The sequence below is a fragment of the Eucyclogobius newberryi genome, unplaced genomic scaffold (genome assembly GCF_026437365.1).
Source record: "Eucyclogobius newberryi isolate DKJ021-1_F unplaced genomic scaffold, fEucNew1.0.hap1 SCAF_7, whole genome shotgun sequence".
In the NCBI taxonomy this organism is placed as follows: Eukaryota; Metazoa; Chordata; class Actinopteri; order Gobiiformes; family Gobiidae; genus Eucyclogobius; species Eucyclogobius newberryi.
Window position 1 is genome coordinate 17,748,258 of NW_027316389.1, and position 22,573 is coordinate 17,770,830.

General features: G+C 43.0%; 2 protein-coding genes across 4 annotated transcripts; one reads left to right on the forward strand and one right to left on the reverse strand.

Annotated features, from left to right (window-relative positions):
* Positions 1 to 1,015: 1,015 nt before the first annotated feature.
* rassf8a (Ras association domain family member 8a) lies at positions 1,016 to 14,030 on the forward strand. 2 transcript variants are annotated; one of them, XM_072434528.1, is made up of 7 exons: positions 1,016 to 1,034; positions 3,338 to 3,460; positions 5,161 to 5,335; positions 7,235 to 8,034; positions 8,675 to 8,858; positions 10,104 to 10,248; positions 13,875 to 14,030. In XM_072434528.1, exons 3-7 carry the CDS (start codon positions 5,233 to 5,235, stop codon positions 13,972 to 13,974), a joined length of 1,332 nt encoding a protein of 443 aa, XP_072290629.1. In that variant the 5' UTR covers positions 1,016 to 1,034; positions 3,338 to 3,460; positions 5,161 to 5,232; the 3' UTR covers positions 13,975 to 14,030. The 2 variants fall into 2 exon arrangements, with proteins under 2 accessions (XP_072290629.1, XP_072290628.1); XM_072434527.1 differs by lacking the exon at positions 1,016 to 1,034 and having other exon boundaries at positions 8,675 to 8,872.
* Positions 14,031 to 18,213: 4,183 nt separating this feature from the next.
* Positions 18,214 to 21,439, reverse strand: bhlhe41 (basic helix-loop-helix family, member e41). 2 transcript variants are annotated; one of them, XM_072434530.1, is made up of 5 exons: positions 21,297 to 21,439; positions 21,155 to 21,221; positions 20,967 to 21,074; positions 20,775 to 20,886; positions 18,214 to 20,692 (listed from the first exon to the last, which is right to left on the reverse strand). In XM_072434530.1, exons 1-5 carry the CDS (start codon positions 21,356 to 21,358, stop codon positions 19,794 to 19,796), a joined length of 1,248 nt encoding a protein of 415 aa, XP_072290631.1. In that variant the 5' UTR covers positions 21,359 to 21,439; the 3' UTR covers positions 18,214 to 19,793. The 2 variants fall into 2 exon arrangements, with proteins under 2 accessions (XP_072290631.1, XP_072290630.1); XM_072434529.1 differs by having other exon boundaries at positions 18,214 to 20,695.
* Positions 21,440 to 22,573: the final 1,134 nt, after the last annotated feature.

Here is a 22,573-nt window from a genome sequence, read left to right on the forward strand (position 1 = left end):
AACTCTTATGAACAAAACAAAAAAACTCATATTAACAAAACTCCTCTCCTATCTTAATAGGGAAGGGAGGGGGGAAATAAAATAAAATAAAATAGATAAGTAAACCGTATAAAAATATATATATATATAAATATATATATATATATGTATATATATTTATATATATATATATTGTTATACTTCTGTGCCTAATCTGTTTCTGTGCCTAATCTGTGTTGCAACATTTAAATTTCCCCATTGTGGGACAAACAAAGGTTTATCTTATCTTATCTTTTTTACTTACGGTGAATCTTTCATACTGGGAATAACGTGTCTGTTCTGAAGGTTTCAGCCTCCACTATGTTTGTTTTCACTGTTGCTCAGTTCTGTTTGAGCAGCGTCGGATACTTTAGCCTGGATCTGCATTATTGTATCAGCTAATGCAATATTCATAAGGCCAGTCTCTGGGGTCCCACATAGAGCAAACTGTGAACTGTGCTTCGTTAGTCCAGCTCTGGTTTAGGTTAGTTCGGGTCTGGTTTAACCCTCTTTTTTTGCCCTTGTATTGCATTCGTCTAGCTTACCGGCTTCATATCTATTAATAAACTAAAATTCAATTGAACATTCATCAAACGGGTAATAAGCTCCAGAATACAGGCAATTCCACTTAATATTCAAGCGAACTGTTACAAACTGTGTGATTGTTCCGTAATCGGCGCCAAGTCATTTCTTTTATACGCGGTTACATAAGCATAAGCCATTGTGCCCTCGTTCCTTTGTAACAGAACGTTTCCTCTGGTGATCTGGGCCTGGTTTGCATCAAAACTCTCCATTTTTGTCCGTCCTCGTCTGAAAGAGTTCTCGTGCAGAAACGTGACAGTGTTTGGGGCCGTTTGTTTTGATCTCACCACTTTTTCTTTTGTCGTCTTCCCCAGCCGCTGATGCCATTTAAGGGCCGTCTATGCGGAGGACGAGACTTTTTCCGAGCAGCTGTGAAAACGCGCCAAGAACAGAGGGATCAGGACGAGGAGGAACGGGCGAAGACGGATCGCGCAGTAAGTACGTTTCAGCTTTTGTGTGTAAATAAGGAGATAGACTGCATCCGGTGAGCAAAGAATTAACCAATGACCAATGGGGTTATCAAGGCCAAGGAGATAAACATTTACTCTGGGTAAATAATGGTTCAGAATCGATGGGACAGTTGAAGAACGTGAAGAAACCATTTGTAGTCCTGAAATTGTATATTTTGGAAGTTATTTTAATCCATTTTGCTACATTTGAACAGTTTATTACACGTTATCCACGATTATATGCTGGTTTAGGTATAGTTTGGTGCTGGATACCGAGGTAGAAACAGTTGAAGTAGTGAAAATATTATTATTACGATACTTCGAAGTTTTATCACGCAATTCTAGGAACTACGTGTAACTGGAACATCTGCGTGTCATTTCTTGCCTTTTTTTCTCACTTGAAACTAGTGAAGATGCTTTTTTTCCTAACTCACTTTTAAATATAGAAATGGTTTGAGTTTTTTTGCACATTTGACTTTGCGGTGCTGCTGCTGCTGATGTCTTTCCCAGCACAAGTATTGAAGGAATAGTCGGCCGGATGACTTTGTGAAGCTGGGGGGGAGGTGTAATAGAGCGGGGGGCTGTGAACAAAGGGACCTTTTGACTTCGGTGGATAGGTGCGGGGAAGGTTAGGCCCGATACGCATCTGGAAAGCTGCCATTCATTCAGCGTGCCCTTGAAGCAGGTCTGAGGAATCCCGCCTGCCGAAGATTGTATTATAAACCTATCTACCGTGGCAACAGTTAACCTTCACGTTTGCGCCAAGAAAGTATCGCGGTTGAAGAGCGGGAATAAGCTTGTGTTACGGTGAATTTTCCCCTCTGTATGTGATAGTTATTTAGCCATTATTTAGCCATTGACATATAATATCTCTTCTTCCAGCGTGTCCTCCTGGTGTTACGTGTTACCAAATAACAGAATTCTTGCACAAGCTATTTAATATGTTGTCTTTTCGTGTGTTTGTTGGATGCCCTTCCTGTCACAACAATAAAATAAGCCTCGTTTTCGTAGGTTCACAAGTTACAACCTCAAAAGTGTTTCTACTTTAAAGTGTCTGTGACAGGTTTTTGATGATGTTCTAATTTTGACTTTATTTACTGTATTTATTCCTGTCGTACATGTAAATTATACTTTGACACCAATCGAGCAGGTATTTGCAGAGAATACGTTGAAAAATCTGTAGGAAATGACAGGAAGTGACAGGCACACTTGCAAGTTTATGCATAATTTACACAAAAGAAACAAGTTTTTTTGACTCTCTAAACATTAATTCAACAAAATAAAGGTCCTAAAAAAAATTGATTTGTTTTTTCCTTGTGTTTGCAGGGTCATTTCCTACTGTGATGTCATAAATTACAAACAGGAAGTGAAATTATAAACTTTTAAATATGAGCTATTCTGGGAAAACATTTTTATAATTTTTCATCAAAATTTCAAATATATTTATCTGAACTGCATTTTAGTTCAATGATTAGTCCAACCTGTCATGGGCACTTTAACTCTTCACCTTGGCATTTTTCTGCACGGTTACGTTTAACAACTAGGAATGACTTAATATATTGCAATGAATGCCTTCACTTCCCCTTCCGCTTTTTGTTTTGAAGGGACATATCCTCTCGTGCCGCATTCTTAGCATTAGCATTAGCATTAGCATTATTATTCTTTAGACTTTATTCTTTAGACTTTATTCTTTAGGCTTTATTCTTTAGACTTTTAATTATTTTGACTTTATTCTTTAGACTTTATACTTTCTGACATAACTCGGATATTTTTGACCCCGTGAACATCAATGAGAAGTCACGGGTCAGCGAGGCTCTCTCTCTTTCTCCCTGCTCAGGTCTGCGTCAGGTCTTGTGTCAGCCCAATCTTGCATTTTGTAAGGACAAACTACTATTTGAATCGCAAACGACGCAATCATCAACTGTGAATTACTGAGCTTTGTTTGGTATGCCGCAAAACGCAGCAGAAAAAATGGACGGGCGGGAAGGCGGTCGCACAGGAGGCGAGAGCCATCATCGCCGCTACCGAGGCTCTAATATATGTTTTTTTCTTCTCTATTAGGCATTTTTTGGCTGGTGCGACTAATACTCCGGTGCGATTTATAGTCTGAAAAATACGGTATACGTTTGCCACATCAATGACATATTTGTATTTAGGTCACTTTACAATGTTTGATCACTGCATGTTGCATTGAGGTGCTTTAATAACTCCTTTGTGCGGATTGCTGCATCTATTTGTGACTCGTATTTGTTTACCAGCTCCTGTGTTTGTGTTTCTTTGAACAAAAGCTAATCTAGAGCAGGGAATGTCTGCTGGCACCTTCCCTCTGCGCCTCCAACCGTCGTGTAACTATTCATAGAAGAGAGGAACAAAACAAGCTCTCCCCACTGAGCAGCCTTTTCTGCACACAGGTAAATCTCAGAGTTTTGAGAAATCGACCTTTCTCAGCTTCTAACTGCGGCGTAATGTTTCCATTTAGTGGAAGTTCTTAACATGTATAAAGGCTTATTTTCAACTCGATGCAAGCAATGGGAACTTCTCTGTGAATCATCTATCTGTTGGCATCACATCCTTTACTTATCAGTGCCAATCACATGTTCTTAGTCGACTAATACTTTTACTAGGATTATAAGGGTTTATACGGACCACAGCAGGAAGGAGAACACACTGGGGAGTGAGTTTTTAGAGCGACTGAACATGGTTTTCACGTATGAAGATGCTGTTTACATCTGTACACATCGTCGTTCTCGCACTAATAATGCTGAGAGCTTTTGCCAGCGCCAGGCCCCTTTTTAGTCAATGAATCGATTTACAAGCCATGTCTTTAGGTGACCATGTTTTCTTTACGAGACTAAAGCCCTAGTGTGCCTGCAGTGAACAGCAGCCCTAATCCAAGCCTTCAAATTAAAGGTGAAAGGCAAAGCTGGTTATGTTTTGTTCACTAGCGAGGACCACAACCCCAAATATGGTGATGCAAAGTGTTTATTGGCAAACGAGAAACATGAACAACACAAATGTATAGAAATGGATGCCGTTTTGGGGCTCCTGGAGATGAGGGCTCCTGGGCCTCGATACCCCTGTCTAGGAGATGAATTAGAATAAGATAAGATAATTTAAGATAGACTTTATTTTTCCACACAATGGGCAATTTTCAGTGTTGCAACGCAAGTCGGTACAGAAGTAAAAGAACAGATAACTTATAGGAAGCTTTAAAAAACACTCTTTATAGAAAAACTCTTATAAACAAATAATTACAATGATTAAAAAAAGGTGGGCGGGAGAAGCACGAAGTGACGAACACTCTTTTAAGCCTCCATGTTGTTGTTGTTGTTGGTGTTGTTGTTGTTTTATGGCGGTTGGCATCCAAGTGTTGCATTACCGCCACGTGTGTGACCTGGAGGCTGAAAGGGGCGTGAAAGGGGTGTGGTCCCAAACTTAAGATAACAAACTTATCTTCATTAATCCTACATAATTATACATTTAAGGATGTTTTCGCACTTGAGTCTAATTAAATCCTGATGTAGACTTGGGTTTTGTCTTGGTCTCTAGTCCTTGATTAGGTCTTGTCCCGGTTTAGCCATAGATTTTGTCTGTTTAGTCCCAATGTTGATGATGTGGGTCTAGAGGAGATATATTGAAAAAATATATAATATTGCAATTGCTGTTTGGCAACATGCAAAAGTAGAATATCGAGTGTATCTTTTATAATTAAAACTATTAAAAACTACAACAAAAAGAGACAGGCATGTCTAATGTAGGCTACAAAGTGATATGTCTGCCCTTTTGTGGTTCATTTTCTGGTCCATTCATGTTTTGTGCTAAACTTGAGCCTCAACCAAGACATTTACAGACAGTTTTGGCACATTATTGTCAGAATATTGTTACTGAGATACCCTGAAAATATGTATGTATGTGTGTGTAAAGGCATCTTAAGTAGCAAATGTCTACAAAAGTCACCCCACATCCCCTAACATCGCTGTTCCTTCTCGCAGTGACACACATTCTCTGTTCAGTCTCTCGTTATGTCCAGCCCAGTCTCACATAACGGTCTTCTTAAGCATATCCTGACTAACCGCATCCTGTTTTTGCTCTTGTTTCCTGTTGGCCCAAGCTGCCGGAGGGCCCCGTTGCAGCGTCGACCATGTCCGGGCCGTCAGTGTGGCGAGGTCTGCTCTGACCCAGCATGGAGCTCAAGGTGTGGGTGGATGGAGTCCAGAGGGTCGTGTGCGGAGTGACCGAGGCCACCACCTGTCAGGAAGTGGTCATCGCACTGGCCCAGGCCATAGGTGAGTCTGAGGGAAGGCTCAAGGCTTTATAATGGGGTTAGGCAGTTATTCTGGGGCAGTTAATTCAGTTATTTCATATTGTCAGTGACCGGCCTGGTGCTTTTTAATTACAGCCGGTTAAAACATGAGCTTCGGAGCAGAGTTCATACTTTTAAGGACAATTTTTTGGCGTTAAATGACACTTACTTTTGCGTTAATTGACACTATTAAGAGAGCAAGGTTAAAAGCCGTATTTATTTATGACTTATACTTTTGATAGTTGAAATTGGAATGTCACAATGTCAAAGTTGTGTTAATGTATTTGTATTTGTAATGTGTTTATGTATTTACTCCACAAACAAAAAGTCAAGCGCCTTTTCTAGACATTCAACGTTGCTTCTTAATTCACATATTACGCCCACAGTTTTTATACTTAATAATATTTAAGTGATGTTTTAAAAAGTCCATTACCTGTAAAAGTCTAGTTGTCAAAGAAATCGATACCCAGACACTAATCAATACTAAAACTTGTATCGATATTAAAATACATATGTACAGTAAACACGACACATTTTGACTTTTTCCTGAATAGTTTTAGAATAGTCTTGATTTCTTACAGAACTAGTATAAGACCACATGATAATACAAACAACATCATAATGATTTAGTGTTGAAAAAATAATGTTTTTCATCATCGCTGTGGTATCAAACTCTGCAGCACGCATCCAGCCTTGGCATTAGTATTGAAATGGTGATTGAAATGTCCAGGGCGTGAATTACACCCAGAGATTGCACGGGGCTCAATAAAAGACACCATTATGGCATTACGAGGAGACCAGAGCGGCTCGGGTTGACATCACTCCCCACACAGAGCCGGAGGAGGAGAGAAAACGGAGGGAAAGAGTGACTCATCCCCCCCGTCCTGCCAAACTCCACACCGAGACCCTCCTCTGCCTGTTCTGTTTGGAGCGGGCAAGACATCTGCTGCGTGTGGCTCTTCATCACACGTTTTCCCACAGATTATTCCTCAAACAATTCAACCATATTATGTCTTGGGTTGAACGTGACGTGCTTCAGTCGACGTATATATGCGTGTGAGACATGATAAAATGCCACCTCGCGATAAGCCTGATGAAGTTTCCTATGTTTTCCCTGCGCGTGTACTTTAAGTAGCTCTTAATTTACCTTCACTACGCATTATAAGTCTGCTAGAGTCACGTTGCAATCGATACCCGCGCTTACTTTAGTGTTTAAATGAGACGGGGACTGGGAAAAAAGGATTATCGTCCGATCGATTGATTGAAACGCTGTATAGCGCCGATGGACCGTATCATCACGTTCTTCTTTTACAGTATTTCATTTGCTAGTTCTGGTTTCCACTCCACACCTTCGATTAGGGCTGTGCAATTCATCCGATTTTTATCCAATTGAGATCCAATCGTTTCAAATCATCAGTGATCGACTCGGGGCTTTATTGTGAATGTACAGCCAATCATGGGAATAAAAGCATGTGGTTTGGAGCAGGGCTGGAACTTTGGAGTACATTTTATATTATTTCTGTATTAAATGACACAAATGAAAAGCCTCTCTTGTATATAAGATAATAGCAATAGAATATATCGTCCCTTGGGGGAAATTGCTCTTGCCACATAAACATTAAGAACAACAACTAGAAAGTGCATGAGAGGGTAAAGTGCATCGTGCTTTTGCTCATGAGAACAAGATAGAAAGCCAGATTTATTTGCTTTTAATAAGAAAAATCAAACTGAATATAAGATTGTGATTTATCGACACAAGGAAAAACATTTGGATTGATCTTTGCCATGTCACTGAGAGTAGCACGTCACCTCGTTCGAGCCACACATCAATTCAAGCTGTTCCTTTGCCCCGTTTATCCGTCTGCTGCTCTCTGTTCCGCAGGCCGCACTGGCAGATACACTTTGGTGGAGAAATGGCGGGACACCGAGCGTCACTTGGCCCCTAACGAGAGCCCCGTGGCCTCTCTGAACACGTGGGGCCAGTACGCGGGCGACGTCCAGCTCATCCTGCACCGCACCGGCCCCTCCCTGACCGAGCGGCCCCCGTCCGAAGGCCCCCCGCTGAGAGGCCCCGAGAGAGGACTGCACCGCCAGAGCCTCCCCCCGCTCGCCAAACTCCGACATCCCAACAACGACCACTCCTTGCGTCGCCGAGAGCCGCGGCGCAAGTCTTTGACGTTCACCGGGACTCCCAGGAGTCTCCGGGACATTCTGAGTGGGGCTCCTCTGGGGGAGGGAGAAGCCAAACGGAGATATTTAAACGGAAATGGAGGAGGTCATCACCATCACACTGTCCCGGCTATGGGCACGGCGTCTCCGAGCCTTTGGGCCTGTCGCATGGAGGACCTGGTCAGACTAGTGGGCCTTCAACGAGACACTTTGAACGTTCTTGAGAGGAAACTGGGTGCGTATGAGTCCGAGCTGCACCTGTGGGACAATGGGCGGAGGTCAGCCAGAAGCGCCGGGGACCTGTGTAATGGAGTAGGGCTGATGGAGGAGATCCTGAGGCTGGAGAAACATCTGAGGAAAAATGAGGTGGAGATGGAGGAGGAGGAGTTCTGGGCCACGGAGCTGCAGATCGAGCTGGAGAGCGAGAGGCAGCTGGAGGAGCGACTGCAGGAGCTGCGCATGCGTCTGCAGAGCGCTGAGCAGGAGATCGAGGAGAAGCTGGCCATGGTGCAGGTACGGTGTGACCAGGAGCACTTATGGTTTCAGATTTAAAAGCACAAATTAAATGTTTTAGATGATTTTGGATTGATATCATTAAAGCAATAAAATAGAATAGAAATAATTGATTATATAATTGTAAAGAGGTTTATTTGCCTAGTACCCGAGTAGGGCTGACCGTAATCGGAGTATGAGGCAAAGCTTTGGAGATATTCAAGAGTTTGTAAACCATTTGTTGTAGGGGATGTAATAAAGTTGGCGTGGTGCGGCATTGGGGAAAGCCAATTTTAGGAGTTCTCACAAAAAACAGCTGCGTAACAGAGAAGTGTGAGTAAACAGCATCTGTGAAAAGGCAGTTCAACAAGCTCCTGCTCACTCACGCCATGTTTTCTCATTTCTGCTGCTCACATAAATTCCCTACAAATAAAAATTTACTAAGCCCCCCAAAAATGGCATGTACGGAATTTTCCATGTAAAGTTTGGAATCTATAAAAAGACAACTTTATACAGAAATGAGAAAAAAGGGGTTTCAGAGACGAGGAGGAAGAAAATCTGTGCTCAAAGAGAAATTAGCAAGTTTGTCCATAATGTCCTTAACATTTTCATCATTTGCATCCAATCATCACATTTTTCAATGTTTTGCTCTTTCTGTAAGGGTGTGGAGGCGGGTCTGGAGGAGGAGCGAGTGCAGAGAGAGCGACAGGAGACCCAGTGGGTGACGGCGGCTGAGGCCCGGGCTCAGGTTCTTCGGGTGAAAACAGAGCTCAAAGCCCAGGAGAGACAAGCGGTGCAGCTGGAGGGCAGCTGCCGAGCACTGGACCGCTCACTCGGACAGAGCAGTAAGAAGCTTCAGGTGTGACACTCGGCCAGAGCTCAAACACGTGTGTTCAAAGCTCAGGTACCTGGTCTTCAAAGTGCAGGAGGAGGAAGTGTGCACTTAAATCTGCCCCACATGGCTCTCACAAACCCTTTGGCACAGTGTTAATATTTGTATGCATGAATTTTCAGGCGCTTTAGAACTGCAAGTAAACTCACCCACTTATTACTGAAGTACAGAGTGCAGCACCATTTTGATATATCAGGGGAAATTAAATTTACAAGAAAAAGTTGGGTACCTGAGCTTTTAAGGATTATTGTGTGAAATGTGATTATTAACTCCTCTTGATTTTATCTTTAAATGCCTAAATAATGCTGTGATTTAGAAACAGATTTGAATAAAAATCACTTTCAGACTTAATTTGAAAATGTACCACTTTGAGAGACTCTAGAGCAAATGAGACGTTTACGTTGGACAATATGTGCCTTGGTTTATGTCAATGTTCTGTTTTATATATGTAAAAAGAGAAAAAAATGAATAGGTTTAACTAAAAGATGGTTGCTTCACAAGTTTTTATAGAACCAAAAAACGATATCGGGATGATTTTCAGTTGAATCTATCGTCCAAAAAATAGACTTAAATTGAAATATTATTATATTTATACAATATTTTGTCTTTCAGAAAGTTCAATTAAAGCTGCTACAAACTTGAGGAACAGTGCTGTGTTAGATGATGGGAAAGAAAATGAAAGATTGCGCTGTTTAGTTTCAGTCTCAATAATCGTGAATAATCGTTAAATCGTGATGTTTTTTTCCTTATAACACATCGTGACATCACTAATCACATCCTTGCATATCCCTGTTATCTACAAGCTCATTCTTTAACTGAGCTCTTCTGCTTTGGATCTTCAAAAGTGCATTCTTGAAAAGCGTCTATCTAAATTAAAATCTTAAGTTTAGTTTGACCCGCTCACTCCTAAATGAATTTTCTACATTGGCTCTAAAGGCTTGTGACTGTCTGAGTTCTAAATACAGGAATTGTTTGAAGTAGAACTCCCTGAAAACAACATTTAAGGGAATTAGAAACAGAATTAGTCTAGTCATGGACCCTGTACTTCCCAGTTTACCTTTAACCAATGAAGATAGGTGACTAAATGTCCTGATGATTTAAATTAGAACCTGGTGAGACGGACAAAAACAGCTCAGCATTGGTCAGAATATGTTTGTCAGAGTGTTTCATTAGCATAACTTGAGTTCCTCCTGTTCAGGACATGCAGCAGGAGCTGGAGCAGTTGACCAAGGAGCTGAGACAAGTGAACCTGCAGCAGTTCATCCGACAGACTGGCACCAAAGTGACGGTGCTGCCGGCCGAGCCCACGGACGAGGAGAGCGCCCCCAACAGCCGGGGGATAGGTAATGTCACCACATCACACGCCACATTATTATTATTATTATTATTATTATTATTATTATTATTATTATTATTATTATTATTATACGATAATATTATTATATGATATTCAGTTAAGATTTCAATGCCATATGTATGATACAACACTGTCTTCCATGTGGTCTTATATTAGTTCAAGACCATGCTAAAAGTAGGAAAACAAGGAAAGTGAGTGTTTTGATCCTTTTTAGCATTCTTAGTATCTGGGTATCAATCATATTATTTGGCAACCTTATTCTAAACTCAAAAGTGAATGTAAGCTGGCTAGAGCTATTGTAAACCGTACAGATACATGATATTTGCAGAAATGCTGGCAACAGATTACACTTCTTTTTGTACTTGCTGCAAACGGTTCACTTAGCAGAGTTTAAGAGCGGGATGGAAGTATCGCAGTATCAATACATCAATACTGACTTGGTAAAATGTGGGTATCGATGCTGTTTTGCAGATATCCATTCTACATTCATTGACGTTTAACAACATGTGACGTTTAAGGCATTGCTTTTCTCCACCACAAGCAGCAGATTGGATTTATCCATCTGTTTCAAGTGTTTAGAGCCTATTTGAACCCTTTTTATGATTGTATTTATACATACTACACATTTATCGACTCGCCTTCACCCGTGACGTTAAATCGGTGTCGAGTATCTGTATCGGTATCAACAAATATGACCTCCAAAGGCGCTTGTGGTCGATTGTACAAGACGTGTAGCTATTGCGGCTGTACAGTGTAGTGAGTGTTGCGTTCGATCCGGATCCAGGGTACGTCTCGTTCAGATCGCTTGGCAACGGCAGGAGCTGACGTCACACAGAGAAAGTGACGAGAGACCCTGTTTTGATTTTTTTTTCTCGCACGCTGGGTAATTGGTGCGCGCCGCTTTTTGTACTTCCCAGACAGATTATGGCAAGTGACTCATCCTCCTGTTTGTGAGAGGGTAAATTTGGAACGGTGGGGAAAGAAGCATCACAGGCGGATCAAAGGAGAGTCTATTAGAAGAGGGAGGTGTATCGAGAAAATGGATAGTATTGCAAATAGTCATACATTTTATTCATTCATTTATTTTATTTTATTTATTTTATTTATTTTATTTATTTTATTTATTTTATTTATTTTATTTATTTTATTTATTTTATTTATTTTATTTATTTTATTTAATTTATTTAATTTATTTAATTTATTTATTTTATTTAAACGCAAAGACGCTTCACAGAACAATATTAAAACCGTCAATTTAAAGAATATCTAACAAACAAATCATACAGAACAGAAAATAGGAGATATGCTAAATAAATAATCACTTTAAAAAGGCTTCAGGAAGAACTGACTTTGTGGTACATTTTCTGACCGTTTATTCACTTTTTGGTTGATACTTGATGTGTAGTTGTCTTATATTTAAGTGAGTAACTTAACTACTTTTCTTATAGCATACTTTGACTTTTCGAGTAAATTGTGTTTGGAGTGACAATACTCAATACTGTGAGTTATTATATCGTTGCAAAAGCTTTACAATGCTATCTTATTTGAACATTTGCACTACATACACGTTACCTTCTGCAATATTTCTGTCTATATTTTGGAGTTAATTCTTAAATCGGTGCGTTATTTAATGTCCATCCTATTTCATTAACTCACACGTCCGTTTTTAAATTAATTTACGTCCAAACTGTTACTCAGATCTCAAAGTAGTTTTCCCTAAATACTCACTCGGGTCGCTGCGTTTCACTTCTACTCGAGTAACATCATTTTAAAGTACCATTTCTGATAGATTGCCACAAAATCGTTGGGATATCGGTATCTGGACGATCAAAATGTCCACTCCCCGCACAGATTCTAGTGTGTTTTTAGACATTACGGCACATTAACAGCAGCTTCTGGGCACGAGCTGATCCAGCAGCATTCACTCCGGACCCCCCCTGCCTTCCCCCCCTTGCCTCCCCCTCTTTTAACACTCTCCCTTTTTGCAGGCTCAGGACTTTCTCCTCGGGGGCTTGTCGGACCACCGGCTCCTCTTGTTTTCTTTGAGGAGACCCGCCCGACAGTAAACAAAACACCGGCGATTGCAGAGACACGACCGCACGATAGACGCGGCGGTTTTGGTGCTGCCTAAACTATTGTGTGGTCGTGGTTTTTGGGGGGAAGACGTGTTTTGTAACTGCGGATTTGCTCTGCTCGGAATGCGAAACGTGTCGTTGTTACGTTGCCGTTAAAAACCTCTGGCGGGCCGGAATCAAACGACGGCTACTGCGCTCGAGAGTGTTACGTTTTCATGTTTGCTCTTCATTTATTCAGTGCGGCCGCAGCACACTTTAAGGAGATCTGCTGGTCTTACTGCTGCTGATGTTGCGACTTTGAGTAGAAACGTATTATTGAACTCGTGGTTGATGCGGGGGAAATGCCCAAGCCGTGGCATCATAACAGCAGGGGACATGGAAGCTTATAAACATGAGGCTGTGTGATGAATATTACATTAAAGGATGTTTCTAAGAAGACCACAAAAAACAGTTCAATGTATTCTCTTGATCTTGGTTTAAATCTCGTTTTGGAGTGACATTTAAAACGCTCTTGTAACGGTTCTTTTCTTTACTCCCCGACACGGCGCCATTATCACCCAATTACGGAGTGTAGAGCCGGTGTTAGACCTCACTCTAATGAAGGTAATTTAAATAAGTGATAAATGGAGTGTCAATGTCCTCTCTGTAACCTTCCTCCACATGAGTATAAATCTGCAAGGTCTTCTGAGACTGCACATTTACTGCATCAGCGCCTCTCTGCAGAGCGCAGCACCGCCCCCTGGTGGAGGCTCGAACCACCAGGGGGCGGTGCTGCAGTTGGAATTTTCTCCTTTTTTTTTGAACTATTACTTATTTACTAGTGGCACAAGCAGCAGTGGTGGTGGTAGAAGTTTAGGAAGTGGTTTAGGAGTAGCAGTTAACGTCACCATATAACGTTTTACTTTGACCCGTGAACATGTATTTTGTAGAGCGTATTCCTGGCGGTTCAATCAGAGTACGGAATACTGAATACTTGGAATACGTGAAGTTACTTTATGTTGCAGTGTGAAATGCAGCAGATGATTAATGCAGCTTTATGTTCGTGTCACTGTTAGTTCTTAATTTCTTGATCACATTTTAGAAGTTTTAATTAGTGTTTTCTATTACTAATACAGTGCAGTATTAAACTTGAATCGAATTGTCGCTCAAAACACGTATTTTCAGTACGTATATTTAGCTACTATTTCTTATTTGTGAAAGTACATTTTGCATTGATTTATTTTCATTATTTCAACATAAATCTCTGCACTAGGGTCAAAATAATCGCAATAGAATTAAAATTGCAAATCATATTCATTTCCTCCACAAACAACAACATATCCTGTCTTATTCTGCATAAAAAAACTGCAAACTCTGTCGTTCCACTCTCTACAAACAAGTTCTGAAATACCTGGGATTCTTTTATCAGTTTGTCAGTTCATGGGCCTGTTTCAGTCTGTTTTTTCCCTAGACGCTGAACAGAATCTTATAAAAATCACAGTTAAATACGTTTCTCATGTTCTGTTCTCACACATGTCTCTTTGTTTGTTTCTTGCAGATTTGATCCCGCTCACTGGCTCCCTGAAGCGCCCTCCAGGCTCCCAGCCAGCGTCCGGACACCTTCGGGTGCTCCACAGCCCGCTGACCTCTGGCCTTAACCCCGAAGGCATCTACGTGTGAGTGCGCGGCGCCGGGGGGAACGAGCCCGGTCGCAACGCAACCAAAAAGAAAAACCTAAGGAGTATTGCAGTACAGGATACCTCACGAATACACTACTATGCACTGTTCCTCAGAGTATGAGGTCAAGGTATTGTCAGACTGAAGCACTTTGGGGAGCTAAATGTTTATGTAAACCCGTCGGGCGTAGCATTAAGACCGCATCACCTCACAGCGAGAGGGTTCCAGGTTCGATTTACAAAGAGTCGAACCAGCGGGATTTTGGACATCAGTATCATTAGAATAAGATGATCTGGTGACATGTCCAAGGTTTGTTACTATAAATGACATTGAAGGAGGGGTTTTGATACAGATTAATACAGTTTATTATGGGGAAAATGCAATAATGAGTGTTAGAAAATTGTATTAATCAAGCAGCAAGCGACATTTATGACCTGAAAAACGACAATGTTTTACAACGGCATAAGAAGGAGTCTAATAAACAGGGGCAAACTATTAAAAAAAGACATTTCCTTGTCCAAATTAGACTTGACAAAAATTTATTTCCTCATCATATTCAGACGCTGTCATGTCAATCCAACAGAAATGTGTTCAAACCTCTCTTATTAGCTGAGGTTTAATGATCAGAAACATCTGAAAAATCAATCACAAAAGTGCAGAAATATCACTTTATAGCCTTGGCTGAAAGTCTACAACATAAAATTGTCATTTTTATTTCTAAACAGCTCTTTTTGTAGCATTTTTTACTATAAACGACTCAAATTTATGCATATCTTCAAAACAACATGCACAATAGTATCTACATTTTGATTTATTGCCCACCTCTTAGATGAACTGACCAAACTTGGCTCAAAAAGCGACGTTGAAAGGACAAAATGGACAAAATAAAGCATATTTTTTTATGAGCGGGGTCTTGGAGGGGTCTTAGTGCTGTGCCCGACCGGTACCACTTCCTCTACTGCAGTATTTTACAAACGGTGCTGCACGTTTCGACGACATTACGAATTACGCCGTTTGTCGTTTGACTTTACACAATAATTGCATCTTCATTTTTTAATATTTTCGCACCTGCTGAATGTGTTTGTTTTTTCCCCCGCCACAGCATTCTAACTCTGCAACTCTTGCCTTTGAATAAACGTATGGTATATGACGTGTACAGCGCATTGTCCGCAGCGGTTTCCACAGCATCTGAATGAAGGATCCACTGTACGTCTCGTTTTGTAAAAGCTGTCGAAATATTATCTTCTTTTTTTTTCTTGCATATTAAAACCTTTCTCTGCAGCTCTTCGTTTTAAACTATGCACCGGTGGCTTTGTTCCCGTCGAATGTTACTCCTCTGGTGGCATATTGTAAATAACCTTTCTTATTCCAAGCTTTCTTTTGGGAATATTCTATTTTATTACAGAGCCCACGTTCCCTCCGCGGCGGTTGAATCGACTTATATAGTATATTTTTGTTCGATTGTATTCTGTGCTGGTTTCCTTCTGCGAGGACGGGCCGGAGTTGCATGATTGTAGCGTTGACGCGGCCGTATCTAAATGTCTCGGTCCGGCGTTGATCTTTTAGCATGTGCGCGCCAGACTTTGCGAGTAAGTCGGTCATGAAAGAAGAGACGGTCCAGCATTTTGTCAACGGGCATCGAAGTGTACCGTAGTTCACATGGATTTAAGTGAGAGAGCAGTGTTATATTGTACTATAAAATATAAGGGTTTGGGTTATTTGCATCCAAGAACGCAAATGAATGTGTGAATTACGGCAGTGTAAAGTACAACGTTTGATTCAAGATTGAGAGAGAAAAAGGCGTAAAAAAATTAAATAAATCATCAGATTGGGGATGTTCACGCTGATCCAAGTCACATTTGGCCAAAGAAATCCGATTCGACCCTAAGTATGAATGTAGCATGTTTATTTTACACATTTAGCACGTGTTTAATACCAAATGGTGCTTGTATTCTAGTCCCTGCAGTTTGTCCTTTGTGTTTCTAGCACCACAATCAAGCCATTTAAACCAAAATGCGTACGACAAGCTTGTAGTTTTGCTTCTTGCTGCTGCGTAAACAACAACAACAACAGTATGAAAGGACTGACCTCTGACAAAATCCTGGACCGTCCCTTTGAGAGAACTGTATGCAAATCAGTAGGAACTCTTTGCCGGCGGTGGTCGAGCTGCTGAACATTCAAAGTGCCTTACTTTAGTTGAACTAAAATGCAGTAATGCTTTGGTAATGTATGTGTGGATATATTAGTGCTGTACGAGGAGAGCACATTTAGCACATATGTCCCATAGCATATGTCTAAACGTGTATTTGAAGATGTCAACGGTGTCGTCATCGTTAGAGCATTTATTTGTGTCCTTTTTTTTATATTTTAACACGTGCAAGTCGATAAACGTGAATACATATTTTGTACAGGATGCATTTCAGTCGATTCCGGGTGATTTAAAAGAGTAAGATAGTTAGGTTACATGCCTTTTAAATGAGATAAAATCATGACATTTCAATTTAGTCTGCATAAGTAACAAACGTAGCTTATCTGACATTCACGTGATCAGTGTTCTACTTTAAAGGTGCAAAAAGGGTCTGCCAGCTGCTTGTCTCCATGGCGATGTTGTTGCTTGGCCTGTAGTGTTCCACAATACGACATTTAAACGTATCCGTCTCCACGAAAACAAACAGGTGACGCAACAGGCCAAGTTACAGGTCAGATCTGTGGCGAGGCAAGCCTTCTGACGGTAAAAAATAATTCTTGTCGAGGTATTTTTGACCAATAAAAACACCTGTAACGCCAGATAGTAATCTCCATGGAGACGAGCAGGTGACGGACCCCCAGCCAGAATTGTTACATGTTGCACCTTTAATTTAAATAACGTTTATTTTCAAAAATATATATATATATATATATATATATACTGGGCTACATGTTTGTGAGATGTAGTAGTTTCCAATATTATGATTTTCTTTGTTTTTTTTTTATCTAGTTTTTTGTTCTGCTGATTATTTAGATGCAGAATAATTAGTGTTTAAAGTGAAAACATCAGCACTCTTTTTAAACGTAGCTCTGTTTAAACAAACAAAAAAAAAAGATCTGTAGTGACATAGTTCAAAGTGTAGGTGGATTTCCCTTTAAGAAACCACTCGCGTTTTTCACTCTGGGATGAAATGTCTTGTTTGTTGTTTACAAAATGGTATGTTATAGATAATGTACGATTTGACCTGTTCAAGTGCAGTTGTGCTCATGTTTCTCTGCCTTAATAAACTGCATTGTGGGATGGCTGTATGTGGCTGCTCGTATGATACGGATTGCATGAATTAATAAATTTTCTTGGGAAAAAAAAAAACATTGATAAAGTATTTTTTCTTGCGTTACTTTATCTCACCGCTAGATGGCGACGTGTCCGCGGTAATGATACATACACTAAACGTAAAGCGCACTCGTGTTAGGGTTGTTATTAATTTAGTTGTATTACTCCTCTCAACAGGCTATGCATCGTTATTATTATTACATACATAGATTATTTTGTATTTGTTTTATTGGATCATTTAAGAGAGATGTTCACAATTGCCTTCATTATAAAACTAATCTCACTTTATATGTCTGATGACCAAAGTTCAATCCAGTGTTTGGAAGCCACCCTTATGTAACTTACTGGACATGGTTCCTTTTTACCACTAGCCCCAACTAAAGTGCAAATAGTGACTGTTTTTGCCACTGGAACCATCCTCCTGACAATGTATCGGGGTAAAATAGAAAATAAACAAGTTGTCAAAGAAATTCTGTGATTTTTCTGAGCAAAACATCTAAACTTTACAACAATATGCAACTTTTTCCTCTGTATTAATCTTATTTAGTCAAACGGTGCCAATGGAGTTCACTGTAACTCTATTTCAAAGTGGCCCCACATTGATGATTTATTTATTTACAGTAATGATTCAAGCCACACTGTAAAGATGGCCGGCTGAAGGTTGTTTTGCAGTTACACAGTACAGTTCTGGCAACAGCTCAGAGGGTTTGTTCTTTCTAAATCTTCTGCCATGTCCTGAGCTGGGGCCCCTTGTTTTTCTGCAGACAACCCAGATTGACAGTAATCTCACTTTTAGCACATGACATTTGTTTCAAGCCTACTGTACATTCCTCTGCACCTGTCAGCTGACTCCACTCCTCCAAAAAACACACAGAAATTACCTGCTCAAGGGCTGGAGAGAAAGAACAAGGAGCCTGTGGGTGTTTTCATGTTTATTTTGCAACTCATGAGCAATAATTTATAACAGCGTATGTGTAAAGCATTAACAAAATGTGCAACAGTTGCCCAGTTTTTAAAAAAAATCCAAAGACTTCTACAACAATGACAGACGTATAATTTCTGGTCTATTCACAAAATATATATATTACATGCCACTGTAGAGGCATAGATCTGCTGGAAAAATACAAAAGCCATGTTGGATGGAAATCAAGTACAGATGATTTTTTTTTGCAGTGAATAAGCTACACGTAAAGAAGATAAACTTATAAAAAGTGGCACCCTCATGGTGTGCCATCGCTCTAGCTGCTTCATCCGAATAGCTCATTACAAAGTCTAGTGTACAGTAAAGAGTTCTTCCATGATAACTGCTTCTTTAATGGGACAAAGCAGAAGAAAAGTGCACTTTACGCCTCGCACTGTAAAGATGATCATACAGTATATACAAACATATCTGCTAGGAACAGTTACATTCAATATCAAAGGTTCATAAGGTGCTGTCCTAAGATCTGGTGCAGTAAACTGCATCATTCAGGCGCACATGTGCTGGTCTGATTGTTTCTCTCTAACAGTAAACACTGGGTTCAGCAGAAAGAGCTGACAGAGCCATGTTCAGAGTGAATACCACCTCATGGTGGGAATCCTTTGTGCAGATTAGCTAAAATGTTGCTAAAATTTTGTTTCCAACTATCCTTACCCCCATGTAAGTATGAGATGAGGTAACAGGGGCAGGCTGAATACCTCATTTAGGCCCGTTTAGTGCACATTTACAAGTTGATGAATATAATAATATGTACAAAAATGAGCCAATAACCTTGGCAGAGGTCAGTTATTCTCTCTACATCCAAAGAGCCTCACTGATTGGATACTGCGCACAGTTGCAAAGATTTGGCACCAAACAATTGCCACTTTGAAAATATTTTATCAAAGAGGATACAAAAGTCAGCCTCGTGTGAGCGTCAATCATTGTCGAGAATCATTCATGATGATTAAGTGCAAAGGCACGCACTCACTGGTGTCACCAGGACGCACACGGGACACTCACTGGTGTCACCAGGACGCACACGGGACACTCACTGCGTGTCACCAGGACGCACACGGGACACTCACTGCGTGTCACCAGGACGCACACGGGACACTCACTGCGTGTCACCAGGACGCACACGGGACACTCACTGCGTGTCACCAGGACGCACACGGGACACTCACTGGTGTCACCAGGACGCACACGGGACACTCACTGGTGTCACCAGGACGCACACGGGACACTCACTGCGTGTCACCAGGACGCACACGGGACACTCACTGCGTGTCACCAGGACGCACACGGGACACTCACTGCGTGTCACCAGGACGCACACGGGACACCTCAGCGTGTCACCAGGACGCACACGGGACACTCACTGCGTGTCACCAGGACGCACACGGGACACTCACTGCGTGTCACCAGGACGCACACGGGACACCTCAGCGTGTCACCAGGACGCACACGGGACACCTCAGCGTGTCACCAGGACGCACACGGGACACCTCAGCGTGTCACCAGGACGCACACGGGACACTTCAGTCCCTCTGACACGCAGAGAAGTGCAGCGGGCTCTTCTCAGCTGACTCTTCACCGTCTTCGCTCTCGTGTTCCTCGGGTGACGCTGTCTCGCGTGACCCGTCACTGTCATCTATGAAACAGTCTTTGGTCTGAGAGGCCGCGGCCAAGTGCGCGGAAAGACCGGGGAACGCTGCCGCTGCAGCTGCCGCGGCGGAGGCGTGCGCGGGGTAAAGCCAGGGGAAAGGTGAGGCCAGAGCTGCCGCGGGGTACATGAACTTCTCTGAGCTGTTCTTGTCCAGAAAAGGCATGTAAGACGCGGCGGCGGAGGGGTTAATGAAGTAGAAAGGCATGCAGATGGGTGTCTGTTGTCCAATATTAGTTATTCCCATCAAAGAGTTCATAAGGGAGAGCTCGGGCCTCGCGGGGTCAGCGCTGCTCAACAAGGTCCCGGGCCAGTTGCTCATCTTTGGTCTCTTGGCCGCGCGCTCCTCTCCAAACTCCTGCTTGATTTTCATTGGTTTGGCGCCGCGGACTTTCTCACACTCCTTCTCCTTCTCCTTGCCCTCGCCCTTCTCCGCCTCGCCCCCGTATCCACTGTCCGTGTCCGTGTCGTTCTCGTTCAGCTCCCCGCCCTGGGTCCTCTGGATGACCGGGACGCAGTTGGCTTGACCGTCGCTCGTCTTGTGCGCGTCCAGCTGCGGCGCGTCCCCGGGGCTCAGCAGCTGGTGCTGGGGGGGCGCGCCCGCCTGGAGCTGGGCCAGGACTTTGTGAAGGTGGTTGATGAGTTGTAGGCACCGCTGCTCTCGCGTGGTCCAGTTCTCAAACTGAGCCATGTACTGCAGGACCTCTTTGGCGCACGCCTGGAACCCGGTCTGGAAGGCGTCCAGGTCCGCGTGGAGAGGCTTGATGGAGTGGTCTGCTGGAAAGAATCACGTCTGAGTCAAATACAAACGCGTCAAGTTGACAAGAATCACGTCAGAGAGACTTGTTTTTTTTACCATTCTCCAGGGCGATGATCTTCTGGTGCTGCTGCTCGGTGACAGCGGTCAGTGCGTTTAAATGCTTCAGCGTCAACTCCAGCACCACGGCTTTCTCCAAGTGTCCCAGCGTCTGTGAGGACAACACGTGTCTGCTTAGATCACCTCGTTCACAGAGACATGTCAGAACATTAAATCACTCCCGCGCTTTACCGAGAGCTTCAGGTGTTCGGGCAGGAGGTCTTTGAGCTGGCCGATACATTCGTTGATCCGATCCCGTCTCTTCTTCTCTATCAGCCGATGTGGCAACTTGTACGCGTCCTGTGCGCAGAGAGACACGCAGCATTTACACGCATTCAAGCATCAAAAACACACGCGTAACTTTAGGGAACATCACGCACCTTTCCACCGTCTTCTCGCTTGATTCCTCTCTTGGACTTGCACAAATACAAAGAAGGGTAATCCATCCTACGAGACACAAAACAACAGTAAAACACACAATTGCACTAAGTTTGAACTGGCCGCCCCCCGTCGTCAACTTACCCCAGGAAATCTGCGTGTTCCATGAACTGTCTGTCCTGCAAACGCGCTATTCTCTCGTCCATCGCGCTGTCTCTGCGTGATTCTCTAACGTCTGACTCTCGTGCGTCTGAAGTGTCTCCGCGATGCGCTCGGGGCTCGGGAGGGAAGATGCTGCACTGTCCGCGTCTGCGCTTCACACTGGCGTCTGCTCCGAGCTGCCACTTTGCTCAGCGCTCAGAGCCGCGGTCAGAGCGCACGCGCGTCTCCTCCTCACGTGCGGCTGCACCAGCACAAAGTCCGGGAATTAGAGCTGGTGCGTTACAGCAGCCGGAGCTCCGGGGTCGCGCCGCTCCAGCCCCCCCAGCTCCCCCCCAACGCCCCCCACCACCCCCCCAGCGCCCCCCAGCGCCCCCCCAACGCCCCTGCGCAGAGAAACGTGATGCAAACCCAAACCGCGCTTCACCAGGAGTCCCCGCATAACCCGCACTAACTTATAAGACACTGTGCAATATTCTAACGTTGACTTTATAACTTAGGCTATCGCCCTCTCAGCTGTAAACACTCAGATATGACTTTTATTATTCACAGGACAATGGAATCATCACATCCACAAGAGCCAGAGCAATATCCAAGGATCCAGTTTAGAAAAGTTTTGCTCTGAAACGGCAGAATAAAGCGGTGAGCCACGTCCGTGCACGAGCTGTCGAGTCACGCCGTGTGGAGGGCACGCGGCGGGAACCCACTCATGCCACACTCATGTTGTCAGTCACCTTGGCAACATCCGCCCTATGCGCGCAAACACGTGAGCTCAGGCAGACAGCGTGATGTTTATGAACATAAAGCAGCTCAGTTCAACTTTCTCATTGCCCGCGTGCCCGTGTTGAAGTGAGAATGGGTGCTGTGGGTGCTGTGGGTGCTGCGGGTGCTTCTGGATAAGTCTCTTTGACTTGTGGTGACACCTGTTGTCGTGTTTGGACGGTGCGTGTAAAGTTAAAGCCGAGCGTGCGTAATGCCCTCACATGCCTCGTGATCACATTCTCCTTCCTGTCAGTCATGTGACTCGCGCTGGTCACGGCGGCGCTTGTATAATCGCGCTGACAAAGCGCCCTCCAATCAGAGCGGCTTTTAATTTAAGAACACGCGCCACGTTTAGCTCGTACCTGCTGCATTTACCTCCTCTTCCCGCCGGACTATATTCAACCCGAGCATCGTGTGTTGCAGTACCCCTTATTTCCCTCTGGCCCCCGCCCTTCTTCCTTCCCCTTTTTCCCTCCTTTTCTTCTTCCCTCCCCTTCTCC